The sequence below is a fragment of the Columba livia genome, unplaced genomic scaffold, assembly GCF_036013475.1.
Source record: "Columba livia isolate bColLiv1 breed racing homer unplaced genomic scaffold, bColLiv1.pat.W.v2 Scaffold_83, whole genome shotgun sequence".
In the NCBI taxonomy this organism is placed as follows: domain Eukaryota; kingdom Metazoa; phylum Chordata; class Aves; order Columbiformes; family Columbidae; genus Columba; species Columba livia.
The window spans coordinates 656,294-670,808 of NW_027043811.1; the positions used below are offsets into that span (position 1 = coordinate 656,294).

Below are 14,515 nucleotides of genomic sequence, written 5' to 3' on the forward strand. Positions count from 1 at the left end.
TTACAACGTTCTCAGCTGCTCTACTTTTTTAACATTAAATATTAAGGGAAATGGTAGAAAAGCACTTATGGAAGCATTAGTGCTGAACCACAAGAGAGAAAATGGCTAAAAGTCTGCATAGGCAGGCATTTTACCTGCTTACAGAGGTCAGAGTTCTACAAGAGGTATGGTTTGACATACAGATTTGCAACACAACCAACCACAAACTGCAGCTATTTGAGGAAAGGCATAGCTGCAGAGTACCAGTTTCCTTGTTTCCACCAACACGTAAATAATAACAAGCATGTAGAAAATTGGAATGAAAATAGCTATACCACACAGAAACTTCTTCAGTAGCAACCCTCACTCCTTATCCTACAAGACATGCCTCACTGCAAGGAATTCCATTTCAAATCTGAGTCATCAGAATTGTTTACATCATTAGAGGTGACATCTCAGCTCAACCTTGCACAATAGTACTGATTTTCTCTCCCTCTTTCTCTCCACTTCTTTAGAAACACACGAGCACTAAATTGTTTTAGTCTTGCTAATTGCTACAATACATTGGTGGTTCAGTCATCACGTAGGTGACAGTCATGTAAGTGTTTATAAAAATAAAACAATTGCTAAACTCTTGACCTAAGGAGCACCTTGAAACCAATTCCTTAATTTATCTTCTAATCTAAGAGCACTATCTACAAAAAGTGTATTATACTAATTTTATCCAAATTGTGCTAGCTTTCAGCCTGGAATGATGCAATCTAACTTAAAAATAATCCCAGCAAATACTACCCTTTTATTTCCTTATGGTCCCTCTTGCAATTACCAGTGAGCTAAAGGTTTTACCTTTGGCTCCATATTCCACTTCAGTTTCACCAATTCTTTGTTTTAACATTTAATTTGGTCAAGCTTTATAATGCATCATCACCTCTGAAAGATTTAGCCAGGATTTCAGGGACGGAAGGAAAATACTACAAGGAAACTGAACATTCTATCTTGTAAAGAGTAAGACGTGTGTACTGATGATGTACCAACTCTGTATCTCGCTTCCCTTTTTTCCTTCACTTTAATAATGCGAATTTTCAGTAAGGACATTATAGAAATAGCATCAATGTATGTCTAACTCTTTACACTGTTCCACTAACAATAAACCAAAAGAGATAGATGCAAGATCTATATAGAACCTATGGTTCAGAAAAAATACATAGTGAGAATTCACGTGACCATGCCTATAACATGCCCTTGCCACTGTGGCCTCAAAATCCACACGCACATTATGTGATAGTTTAAAGAATCTCTAACAGGTTAACACAGTTGCAGTTCTGTGTCTCTCTAGCAGTCACCAAAGCTATCAGTATGGCATGACCAGTATAGTATGATCTTCCTTTTAAAACTCAAGAGACTTGTATTCTCAACGACTTAGGTGAACTCATAGCTGAAAACTAGAGTCCTGATATTGAGGTTTCCAAGGCATTCAGGAAAATTACTAATGTCAATATAAAGCATTTTAGAATGCTTAGGAATGAAATTACTGGGAAAAAAAAAAAAAAAAGGCTAATATGACAAATATCCAACAGGTTTTACTTTTCTGGCTTAGCTGTATCAAAGCTGCAAGATCAACAGATTTCTGAAATTAACCAGCACTTCAAGAAAGGAGAGTTGGTGCAGAAGAAGCAAAAAGAACCTCACACTCTTATGAATTCAAATTCACAACTCTTTTATTCAGCTCTCCATGTTAGTAGACAGTGTTCATTACGACTATTAACATCAAGTGTGGACATCACCTCCTGCTGGTGTAGTAAAACCTAGAGAAACAAACCATTGAAGAAGTTAGTCTTTTCCCCAGAAATATTAATATCAGAAATTCAAGCAGACATCATAAAAAAAATCTCTGTAACTGCCATCTATCTGGCTTCCTTGACAGCTGCATTAGAGATGCAACAAGGACTGACCCATGGGCACCGAACTCCTCTTCGGACTGAAGACTGTGTTCTGAAGGTAAAATCTAGATCCTGTTACCTTTCCTGCAGGTAGAGGAGTTCAATTTCTGCAACTGTTGATCCAGTATCTTTCACAGGCATTACATTCCTGTGGAAATATTTTACGTGGAGGAAAAATTGTAGAAAAAGTTTAGCAATGTCAAACTGCCACCTCATGCTGCCTTGTTCTCCCACTGATAAAACTTCAGTATTTGCCATTCAGTAAACAAACATCTCCATTCAGCATTTCTACATCAGATCACATTTGCACTACCTCTCCCACACACTGCTGTAAAGATGGCTGGGGACAGTAACCATAACGTTTGTGTTGTTTCTGTTAGCCTTGTGGTTGTTAGAGGAATGGGAAAATATACACACAAGCATACCAAGTTTCCTCCTGAAACTTTCCAAATACAAGTTTCAGGCTTAATACGTAATACCACTGAACAAACAAAACCCAGAGAATAATAAATACTTGCAGGCAGTGCTTTGCACAGTAGTAGCAAGGAAGAGAAACTGCATGCACACCCCTGGGCAAAACACACTTCTTGTAAACACCAGGTATTTAATATTTACAGTTGCCCAGACAGTCAATGTGACATTCCCATTCCTCATCATGGTATAACTGAAACAGCCACCGTAACTCCCAGCCTCCCACTACATTGATAGGACAGAGTTGAAAGGATACCTGTGTATGCAGCTACTGCTTAGTCTTCTCTCTCTGCTTCATGACACCCTCCTGTTTAGTTCACGTAGCACTGTGTACAGTTGACACCTCTCCAGCTCCTTTGTCCCCAAAATGTAAGTATTTTACGACACAGATAAACTAAGCATCAAGGAAGCTCAGTAGTATCACTGCTTCCACCATAAACGGGGAAATCTGCATAGAAAAAATGCATGACTGGCCAAAAACGTAGCAACAACTGCGTTATTGGCTAATATAATACGGATTTTGCCTCCCTCTCTAACAAAAATTCTGTCTTGTACAAGGGGGATCATCACAATAAATTCTGAAAATTAACATATATCTCTGAAAATGTATGAATGTGATAAATTAGGTTTTTTTCTGATTACAATACTTTACTGAAAAAAAATCCAATTGCCTCTAATAAAACTCAATTATATTGCAATTTGTCTAAGACAAAAATTCAGTCCTGATTTGTAAAACTGTATACATCATATTACATTAAGCCACAAGTTAACATAATACAGTACCTATACTTGGGAAAATGCAAAGCATTACACAAGGGAAATTTTAAGCTTCACTGTTGATCAAAAGCAACTACACCTTCCAGTGACAGCTACACAGAATACTATTTGACAAAGACTTCTGCTACTACTGCATGTATTGCAACAAAAATACACAGATCAGCAAATCTGTTAGACTTTAACTCTCTGTCCTCATCTGGTCAAGGCTCAGATAAGCACAGCTGACTGTTCATGGTTAGAGAGCATTCCACACCTATTCCCCCTGTTCAACTGACCTCAGCCCTATGAACATGAAACATTTCAACAACTAATACTTTTTAAATAAGATACATGTACAGAGCATATCAAAGAGTTCTGAAAGCAAAAAGAAATGCCAAGAGAAGATGTATAATAATTCAACATATGCAGCACTTTCAAAGAAATTTCTCAGATATTTCTTTGCCTCCTGTTATTAAAAGATAGACCAAGAAGCCTTCTACCCAGCAACATCAATGAGTACTCAACTGATAGACTTTGAATATAACTAGTTGTGCAGTTCCTATGCGTTTTGACTGCTTTCCTTTAACCATTCTGCTTCCTGTAGAAAAAGACAACAGAATTACATATGTAACTCCCTGAACACATTTTCTTCCAAACAAACAAGTGAAAAAAAATCTATTACGCTAAGACTGTTAATATATTCAGTTACACTGAGCAAACTGCCTCCAAATAAAAAAGTAGACTTAGCAGACACAAAGAAATTTGCATAAATCTTTTATGAGCCCTTCCCCCACACACACTTGGCAGAGCTTAATACGCTGACATACTACTGTGCAGACTCTGTATAACATTCTAGTAACATTTGTACTCGTTCTAAATGGAACAAAAGGGGGATGCAGAAATACCCTGAAAATGCCTTGCCTAATTCCAACGTAAACATTAATTTTTCTATCAACCTAATCCATAATCTGCTTTTAGGTCAGTGTGAGAAACCTATCCATTCCTCCTTTTCACGTACATAATACCCCTTGCCTGCCCATGGAAGTCTATGATAAGAATAGAAAATACTCTGCCTTATTCAAATGTCTACCACATCAAAGTTGCAGAGTCACATCTAGCAGAAAACCAAACCAAACCAACAACCAAAACACACAAAAAACAAACACCTTTTGTATGTGAAAACATGGATGATCTCAGAGAGTACTCTAAATTCCTGGAAGTTTACATCCAAAAACTCTTTCCTGAACAGTTGACTCTAAGTCACCTGGAATGGTCCTCTTCCTCATTCAAAAGGCTTACATGCATTTCAATGCCTCTATCCCTTACTATGTTGAAAAACAAAAAGTTACAGGTGTATTTGGGCAAATAAGCCCATGTCCAGGGCCAGAAGACCACCATTCTTCCCAAGTGTTACTGTCATTTAAACTCAGTGCAGTAACATCTTTAAGCCACATGACCGTCTGTTCTACTAGGCAAGTGCAATAGCTAGTTTCCATATCAACAGCTCTATACTGACTTTCACCTCTCCTCCTTGATAACCAGTTCCCAAAGGGTAGCATGCCTAGCATATATTATGTACATAAAGTATCATGAGATTCCTTCTTACAACAAAAAGCTGGGAATGCTCAAGATCAGCAAAACTGGTTTACTAACTCATCTCCCTCTGCTGACACGCTTGCATATGCTGCAGACTCCTTTGCCTCTACTACCAGAATTCACTCTCTCTCATGTCTCTTGTCTGACTGGATTTAAAAAAACTTTCTCCATGAGCTTAATCTCTCACACAGATTTCGATAATCATTATATTTAACAAAATAATTTTCATCTTGCACATTTGATCTCCTTTCCCTTTGTAGTCCACGTAATACTTTTAAAAGCTGTATGAAAAGTAAAAAGCTACTGGAAAAAAGCACACCAGTTGTTCGTAATCCTAAGTAGTACCTGATGCACACTGGAGACTATTTAGTTGCCTGAATATCAAAAACTGAAGATTCAGCTTAGTTCCCATAGCATAGAATCACAGTTTGCATTGGAAGGGACCTTAAAGATCACCTAGTTCCAACCCCTCTGCCACAGGCAGGGACACCTTCCATTAGACCAGGTTGCTCGAAGTCCAATCCAACCTGGCCTTAAATGCTTCCAGGGATGAGGTATCCACAATTTCTCCAGGCAACCTGCTCCAGTGCCTCACCACTCTCATAGTGAAGAATTTCTTCCTTCTATCTAATCTAAATCTACTCTCTTTCAGTTTAAAGCCATTACCCCATGTCCTATCACTAAATGCCCTTGTAAAAAGTCCCTCTTCAGTTTTCTTGTAGGTCCCCTTTAGGTATTCTAAGGCTCCTATAAGGTCTCCCCAGAGCCTTTTCTTCTCCAGGCTCAACAAGCCCAACTCTCTCAGCCTTTCTTCATAGGAGAGCTGTTCTAGCCTCCTGATTGTCTTCAGGGCCTTCCTCTGGACTCACTCCAACAACTCCATGTCCTTCTTATGCTGGGGCCCCCAGAGCTGAACACAGTACTCCAGATAGGGTCTCATGAGAGCAAAGTAGAGGGGCAAAATCACCTCCCTCAACTCGCTAGTCACACTTGTTTTGATGGAGCCCAGGATACAGCTGGGTTTCTGGACCGCAAGTCCACATTGCCAGATCATGTTCAGTCTCTCATCAACCAACACCCCCAAGTCCTTCTCCTCAGGTAAAGTCTCAAAAAGGCTTTTTATATATAGGAAACTTCATACCAGAATTCTGAAAAATTCATCTAAATTCATTCAGGTAAGTGTACACCATTGCACCCTACTGGACAAAATTAGAGTGATTTGATTTAGACTTAATGACAAGCCTATTTATTTGTTATACTTGATTCCCTGCTGTTGTCCCTAAATCTCAAATAACCATCACATACCATGTGAAAATTCTGAGTTCTTAAAGTGTCATTACAGCATGAGACTGGTTGCTTATTATATGCATTTGCAAACTATTCGCCTTGCGCAAAAAGAATGCATATTGACAATACTAGAAGTTCTTCACATTCCAAGGGGTACCAAGCTTTAGACTCACAGGAAACAACATCTGATGTGAAATGTTAAATATATGTATACACACGTCATTTCGGTTATCCGCAAGTAGCATTGATAAAACCCTCAAGAACATTTCAAGGGGAGATCTGTATGTACAAGAAGTACAGCAGAGAATCACGCCAAATGCAGCTTTAGATTGCAGATGGGGAAAAAAAAAAAAAAAAAAAAAAAAAAAAACAAAAACAGATGGGCGCTCAGCCCATGAAGTTGACCACTGGTTGAGAGTAAGGATGCTTTTTACCTTCATAAAATAAGACTGCAGAATCTCCCTTGTTTATTCCTGGATTTTTAAACCAGGTCAAAACATGTTACCAATGGCATAACTATGACTGATCTTCCTACGGGGCAGAGAAATGGATAGACTGAATTCCTTCCAGCCTTACTTTTCAGTACTCTTTGGATGTGCCAATTTTGTTGAAGTTTTAATTTTTAAGGTATATACTGTGCCTTGCAGAGGCAGTGAGGAAACTGGAATGTTGAATCAAAGATCAGAATTAGGACACCTGGTAACCAAACACCAAATCAGTTAGATTCATGTGTCTACTGTACTACAGCTAGTATTTTGATGGTTAGAATTCTGTAAATTAGACTCACCATTCAAAGGGATAGTTCGGGGACTCCGCCTCTCTCCTCCGTCCCCCTTACTTCAGTTAATACTTTGCAATCCATTCTCCCAGTACTGGAGGTTTCTCAGGTCACAGTCACATAAGTTTCTTCTGTTGCTGCTGCCACCTACCAATTTTATTACTCTGTTGCAGCAGAAGGGCATACAGAAGAAGTTCTTGTTCAGCACACACATAATCATCATCCTTTGTCTAAGATGTCATGGCTTATTCAAGTTCTATGTTTCCCCAAACACTGGCAAAGCATGGGGCACAACTAAGATCAATACAAGGCTTTGAAAGCCATTCCATAAAGAGGAAGGAGCATCATCCGTAAAACCACCTTTCAAGCAACATTAAATATTAAGACATTAACTTCTGCAGAATATGGCAGATTTTGATCAACTCTCCCTACACAAAGATCATTTGCAGACACTGCAAAGAACTAGTACTGTCTTTCTTTCAAGAAAATCTTCACGTAATATATATAAAATCAGGTTAGACATGCAAAACTGTAAGCCAACAAGAATTTGTTCAACAAATTTGAGGACAAGAAATTTTTCTTTTCAGACATTATTACAAACCCACAAATGTCGCCCACCAAAGAGACACCCAACCACATGTCTGAAAGTGTTACACCTGTGTCCTACAGCAGCTGATGCATGAAAATATATACAAATAAGCCAATAGGCCTGCCCAGTGCTGAGAAGCAAGAAGAGGGTGTGTCTGAAAGGAAAAAGCATTGGAAACATAAGTGTAACAGGTCTGTAGAATTATGTTGCAAGTGAAATTAAAGACACAAATTATACACTCAATTATATCAGTGAAACTGGATATCACTCCACTAACATTCACAGAGCGATTCCAAGTTTATCTCAGTGTAATTGAGAGCAAAATTCATCTCTAAAACTACACCCTCCCACCTTAATTTAAAGCTGCAAGTTATGGTATTGCTGATAAATTTGCTGTGCTTCAGGAAAATATAAACTGAAAACACTAAAAGTTGACTATTTTATGATGATATAGAAGAGTTATTAATGTACACAGAAAAAAAGTGTGAAACAAGTGCTAATTCTTTACAGGTGTCATGGGAAATGAAATACTGCATCAGGAAACTCGGAAGCCTGTCTGAAGGCTCCTACTCTTCCACTTTGAATGGTATTCGAATTGTCTAATACTTACCTCCGTAAAATACAGATTCTCTTCCTTAGACAAAGTAAAAAAATATTAAGTTCCGAGCACTTTTAAGCGGTTTAAGATTACGGGAGGGAGTTACCAAAGGAGGGTAAAATGTACAAGTATATATATAGCAATAAGGGCAACAAAAAATGTACCACCCCATTCTCCACAAAAAAAATCACAGAATCACAGAATCGACTGGGTTGGAAAAGACCTCAGAGATCATCGAGTCCAACCCTTGGTCCAACTCTAGTCCGTTTACTAGACCATGGCACTAAGTGCCATGTCCAATCTCAGTTTAAAAACCTCCAGGGACAGTGAGTCCACCACCTCCCTGGGCAGGCCACGCAGTCTTTTTCTTTAGCACCCATATTCTCCCATCTGTCCTCTTTACAGGAATTGCAAGAGGACAGGAATTGTAAGAGACTCTATTGAATTTTAATAGATTTAATGTTCTTAGTACTGCTTTTTCATATCTATCAACTTTTAGTGGATGCCGTTATGTTTTATGTTCACTTGACAAACGGAAAGCATCATAACTTTAAAATCTAAGCTAAAATAGTACCCTTGAAGTGATAAAGAGGAGGTGGAATTAACATATTACAAAACTATCCCTCATACACTTATATGAGGGGACTCACTTTTGTCTCACCTGAGTAAAACAAAGGACAATGACAGTTCTCTTAAAGGTCAACACGTATAAGGAGGAGAAATAAAGAAGAAGGATTTTCTCTAAATAACACTGTTAAAGAAATCATTCAAGAAGTTTCACCAAAATGAACTGATGGGAAGTAACGAAGACAAACAAGTTAGCAAACTTATGAAGGTTACAGTAAGAGCAGAAAAGAGTTCATTTACCTGACAACAGGTTGGGTTTGGATGTCACCAAACTGCTGCATTTACCATTTTACCCACTTGCATTATTGGGGGGAAAAGTTTAGGAAGGAATATTCTCAAGGACTTTTCATAAGTTCTCATTCTTGCCATCAGAAAGGGGAGAAGGGAAGGTTTTCTCTGGATTGTTTGGCTTTTTTGGCTCCTGAAAAGTTTTGCAAAGAACAGTAACAAAGTGTGAACTGTTAGAACTCATTTCTGTAAAAAATGGGAGAATAAGTCACATAATACAGACCAACAACAACCGAAATCCGTGCATCTAATTTGTGTCATCAGTTTAAACAAATAAACAAACCAAAAACTTTTCAACTCAAATTGGAAATATGAGAGGCTTGGAGACTTCCAACAGCAGGCCAAGATCCACCATCAGAATGCTCCAAAAGTCACCCTCAACCATTAAGACAGACTTAAAGAAATAAAACAAACGAAAAAGCAGCAAACATCTGGTTATAAATCTGCCAGTGTTCAGTTTAAAACAATTCCTAGAACAGTGAAAAAATTAAAAAAGCAGTAGCAACAGAAGTTACCTGTCCGAGCACCTACTATTCCATAGAGAGAACAGGAGTGGGTCGTTTGTGTCACACCAGCCATAAAGCCCATAAACCTTCTCAAAAAGAGTGAGCCATGAGAAAGATACATGCGATTTGTTTTCCAAGTCTCTCTAAGCCCTTAAGGTCCATTATGTATTCAACTGACAAAGTTTGGCAATATGGGGGATAGAAGATTCAGCAAACATCACTGGCTTCATTTGTTGGATTTTGACATCCAGTGTAACATTTGAAGAAGTATCTCCTTTGCGTTTGACATACACAGATGTTCCAGAGGTTATTTCCTCACTAAGTATCACACATGAAATATAGCACACGAAGTGGGAGAAAATGCTCCAAGAGTGACCATCAGCTCAAATGTTAACAGTCCATAAATGCATCAAGCATTGACATTGTGTTACAGATGAGATTTCCTAACATTCCAATAAGAGATTTTTATAAAACAAATCAAAGCATTAAATACAAGGCTTAAGATACAATCCGTACATTGACATAGCAAGACATCAATTATAAACATAGTAAATTGAACAGAAGATATCCAGTGTTACCAAAAAAACAAACAAATCACCAGATTAGTTTCAGAAACTTATTCTTGCCAACAAAAGTTTCTAACTGGCTCTTTCAAACATTAAAATATACAAAAATAGTTGTGTCACCATCAGCTGTATTAGCACTATTATAATCCAGCACTATATTACCATTTTTCCAGCACAGGCTTCCAAACCCATATACAGAGGTAGTGTTAGTGCAACTGTATGATGATAAAGTTTAGCATGTGTTTTTTCAGCATATAGAACTGAAGGAAATACAATGTATAAAGCTGATGTCTGTAAAGTTCACCTTCACTGGGAAACACTGCCTGATTACCACAGGCTAGATTTGTTGGTGTTTTTTTCCTGTAAGTAAAAACAAGACACCGCCCTCATACTCCCAGCCCATTCTATACATTTCACTATTTCAGAAGCAATAGGTAAGTAGGGAATAAATATGAGACAGGTGTGCCCATTTGAAGCAATGAACCCTCAAGCAAGGTTTTTATGCTGTAACAATACCCAGTGTCCAAACAATTGTACATGATGTTTCAAATCCTGGCTCCGTCCCTGACCACTATGCATAGACTTATCTCAAAACTATTAACAGCAATGGAAGCATCGACCACAGAGGAGCATCTCATCCTAAAGGAAGCCAAACTGTAAATCTCTCAATCCACTGTTTGTCTTTCAAAACACCTTATGTTTACCACTGTGAGGTGTAATCTGGACATTCTGAAAGGGTGACAGAAATGTAAAGTTCCCGCGAGCCACAAAATACTATGGAGATTCAAAAAACAGTCCAGAATGTTCAGTTACCGGCTCTTTCCTCTAAAAGATGTTTCCTGTGATAGAAATACAGAGATGTCACTATCCAAACTCGCACATATTTACTCCCTGCTGTTATTCCACATGTGCTCAATGTGTGCCATGTCTGAAAAGGAAAGGATTGACCCTATCAGCCTCTCAAGGAGTGCAGGCACCTACCAGGAAAAAGAAAACAGAAGAAAACAAAACACCACCACCCAAATTCTCCTTAGACAAACAAGCAAGGGGAGAAGAGCCTCTGAAAGAGACAGTGTACTGCTCAGTGTCTAGAAAATCATGCTTCTTTCATATTCTGTGGTTCTGCAACTCTTCATGGAAGTTAAAGACCTTCATATTCTTCAGATATAACCTGTGCACTTGAAGGCTCAGGAAGAAAGATTTGAAAATACCTCTACTGATGAAGCTCCTTTTATTGCTGGACCAGCTAGTCCACTCTCCTGTTTAACACCAACAGCCAACCTTTCACTTGATTTTAATAATAATATTTAATTCTACAAAAAAAAAGAGCGCCATTTTATTACATTCCTTTTAAAATTAAAAAAAAGAAAAAGAAAAAAAAAAAAACAAACTGTACAAAGAAGTATGATCAAACCTCCATAAATCAGGTTAATACTGTTCTGTTTATTGCCTCTTGAAGACTCTCTGCATAGTGTCCATGAGTTGTGTTTAAGGTCCAAGTGACGACAAAACAGCAGAGCAGCAGAGAGGTGAGGAAGGGCCCCAGAGGTGGGCAGTGCAGAGCCTCAGAGGGTACATGGGACATGCTCCATTGAAGTATCCAGAAAACAACAGCATTGCACACACATAGTCCCCCTCCAAACAAACCCTATTTCACAAGATCATTTTTCAATTGTAAACGTTTTACTTTTTGTTTTTAAAAAAGAGGCTTATCTTTATATATATATATCTTATATATATATATATATATAGTTCCAGGGGTTTATGAACCCAGAGAACGAGAAAGGAATGAAATGGGAGGAGGAGAAGTAGGAAGAAAAGGATGGTGAAGATAGGGACTGAAAAATGGACTCAGTATCTGTTCTGGTCATCTGTTTTCCAAAACAGCTAAAGGCTGATGAGAAAATGCACACCAGAAGGACTAGGGGAAATCAGGCAGTGTGGAAAAAAATTGCGAGCTAAACAGCCAAAACCCAAGAAGAAATAAAGCAAAGCAAATGCACAAACACACACAAGTGTGTGCACTCACACCACACGCATGTAAGGGTCCAGGATTGATTTGTTAATTGTTTGTGGACCTAAGTTATATATTTTATGTTTTTATTCTGGCTGAGCTCGTTCTTTCTTGCTCACTCTTTCTTTCTTTCTTCCTTTCTTTTTCTTTCTTTTTTCTCTCCCCCTTTTTTTTTTTTAAATCTGCTGCATGTTTCCCAAAGCTAAGAATTGACTACTTCTCCCCAGTTATACACTTCAGATTCTTGCCAACAGCTTTTATATTCAGTGGGGAAAAATTAATCCTGGTAACTACTGTATGAACTGCAGCTTTATTCTGAAGTACCTCTAAATGTCTAATAACTTTTCACCAACTTTTCCCTCCTCCACACCATACCATGTTCCCCTCCCAGAAAAGCAAAAATAAAAAAAAAAAAAACAACCCACCCCACCAATGTACAGGCTTTAACTCAGTGTTTTCTTAACAAATAGTCTGCAGTGTTTTCACTTTGGCCACCATTAAAGATGCAGGCATAGAGAAGGGACTGTTGGACTAGCATGTATTAAAGAAAAAGGAACATTAACATTGCAGATCTCTCTCAAAAAGACTAAAACACTAACAAATACAAGTTGATGCACGTTTGCCTCAAACATTATTTTGTATACCAAACATTACAGTGCTGTTTATCTCCTCCAATCATGCAAAAAATAGTTAAAACCATGCCACTTCTTCCACAAATAGAATATGACCAATTGCCCTACATACCTTTCAAAAATCAGGATTTGAAATGAGAAAAACAGAAGCACTAAAATCCTCCTTCAAAAGCTTTATAAAGAAATATAGACAGAAAGCTGCCAGTTAATATCAAGATGGCATAAATTACAGATTTGTACAGAAAGCTCACAGTAAGTCAACTGATACTTCTCTCAGCCTCATCATTTGAAAGGCCATATCCTGCAAGGTCATGAAGTGATGACTTTAAAAGTATCCTGAACCTACAGTTTTCATCTACAAGAGTAGGAACAGCAGGTGTCCAGGAACTTTGAAATACCTGGTATTAAACACCTTCAACTCACGTTCAGAATTTGAGGCACTCAGCAATTTACAGGATCAAGCCTTACAGAGGTAGAAGAGACTTAACTGGTGCAGTAATTCACCGAAGTTTCTATAGAGCTGCCAGACAGCTTTCTGAAAATCTTGAAGTGTGAATCATGCTTTAATGCTTGCCTGTGACCACACATGAATGGCAATACATCTGGGGACCCAAGTAGCATCCAAATAAAATTCTCACTTAGGTTGTGAACGGAGCATCTTCATTAGAAAACTGACACTGAAGAATGAACACAATTTTATGTTCTGCAAAAAAGTAGGCAGCAATCACAGCACATGTGCCCTTTACTCTTGCTCTCTTGATTGACACCCCCCCTTCCCTCATTCCTCTGAGCTTCTCTGATAAACAGCATTGCAAGTTGGTTTAAAAAAAAATTTACAGGAGAGAGTTCTGTTGGTCATCTATTGACATGTGGCATCACTCCACAAGAAGTTTGATCTCATTGGCTAATAGCTGGTTCATGTTGAATAAAGCCCCCGGGAGCTTGGTGAGCAATTCTCTCTCCGTGGTCTCAGGGTCGCTGTCGACAGAGCTGGAGCTAGCACTCATATTGTCGACAGCGGCACTAGCTGGAGGGCCCAGCTCTGGCTCGCTAGTCTCGCTTGCCGTGGACACCACAGAGAGCAAGGACATGCGTCGCGTCAAGCGACCGGGGGTCAGAAGAGAAGCGGCATAGTCCGCTATGATACCAGCTACATCTAGATTACAAGCCTTGTCAAAGGCAATGAAACCTACATTTGCATTGGCCTCACAGACGTAGAATGAACCATCGTCTTTCATCAGTAGGTCAATGCCGCACACGTCCATCCCCAGGATGTTTGACACCTGGACTGCCAGCTGCTTGCCTTGTTCACTGAGTGAGCACATCATCCCTACGCCACCTGGAAAAAGTGAAAAAAAAACTGCTGTCTGTAGTCTGGTCACAGGAAACTAACATTCTTGTCAATTGGTTTGTGCTTCTTGGTTGGGAAGCTACAAAGCAAGCCTGCGAGCATACTGCTGACTACTGAGAAAGCAACCTCCTTTCTACAGTGACTACTAATGAACCTGAAGCCACAGCAGGATTTCAAAAGATTATGACTTGTTTAAAAAACAGTTAAGTGCTGCCTTCTTAGTCAGGAAAGGTATCATACATTTTTGTGATCCTAGGATATTAAAAAGATGACCTAACAAACCACTCTTGTTCCTTCTAAAGTAAAGGTTTTCCATACATATTTGTAAGTTACCACAAGAAATCTTCCAGCAAAATTAAACCAAGTGTTCCTGGTAAGACTACAGCTCTAGCAGATATAATTGAGGGGGATACGGGTTAATACGTTATCATCTGCTCAAGTCCCTCTCAGCTTGCTACCATAGGTTACTGTCTCAAAAGCAAGAATTAGGGAACATTTGTCTCTGAACCTGAGCTGGTCCATTTCACTGTCTATCAT

General features: G+C 38.7%; 1 protein-coding gene across 24 annotated transcripts in view; it reads right to left on the reverse strand.

Moving 5' to 3' along the window:
• LOC110364169 (beta-citrylglutamate synthase B) overlaps positions 1-14,515 on the reverse strand; it is a 79,936-nt gene that overhangs the window by 22,704 nt on the left and 42,717 nt on the right. For 10 of the 24 annotated variants that reach the window (XM_065048498.1, XM_065048497.1, XM_065048483.1 and 7 more), the window contains 2 exons: positions 9,425-13,966; positions 1,680-9,042 (listed from right to left, as the gene is read on the reverse strand). In XM_065048498.1, coding sequence (XP_064904570.1) covers positions 13,503-13,966 — 464 coding nt within the window. In that variant the 3' untranslated portion in view covers positions 1,680-9,042; positions 9,425-13,502. Of the gene's footprint in view, positions 1-1,679; positions 9,043-9,424; positions 13,967-14,515 lie in introns of those variants that run through there. The other 14 variants (XM_065048488.1, XM_065048496.1, XM_065048492.1 and 11 more) reach the window with 14 other exon arrangements.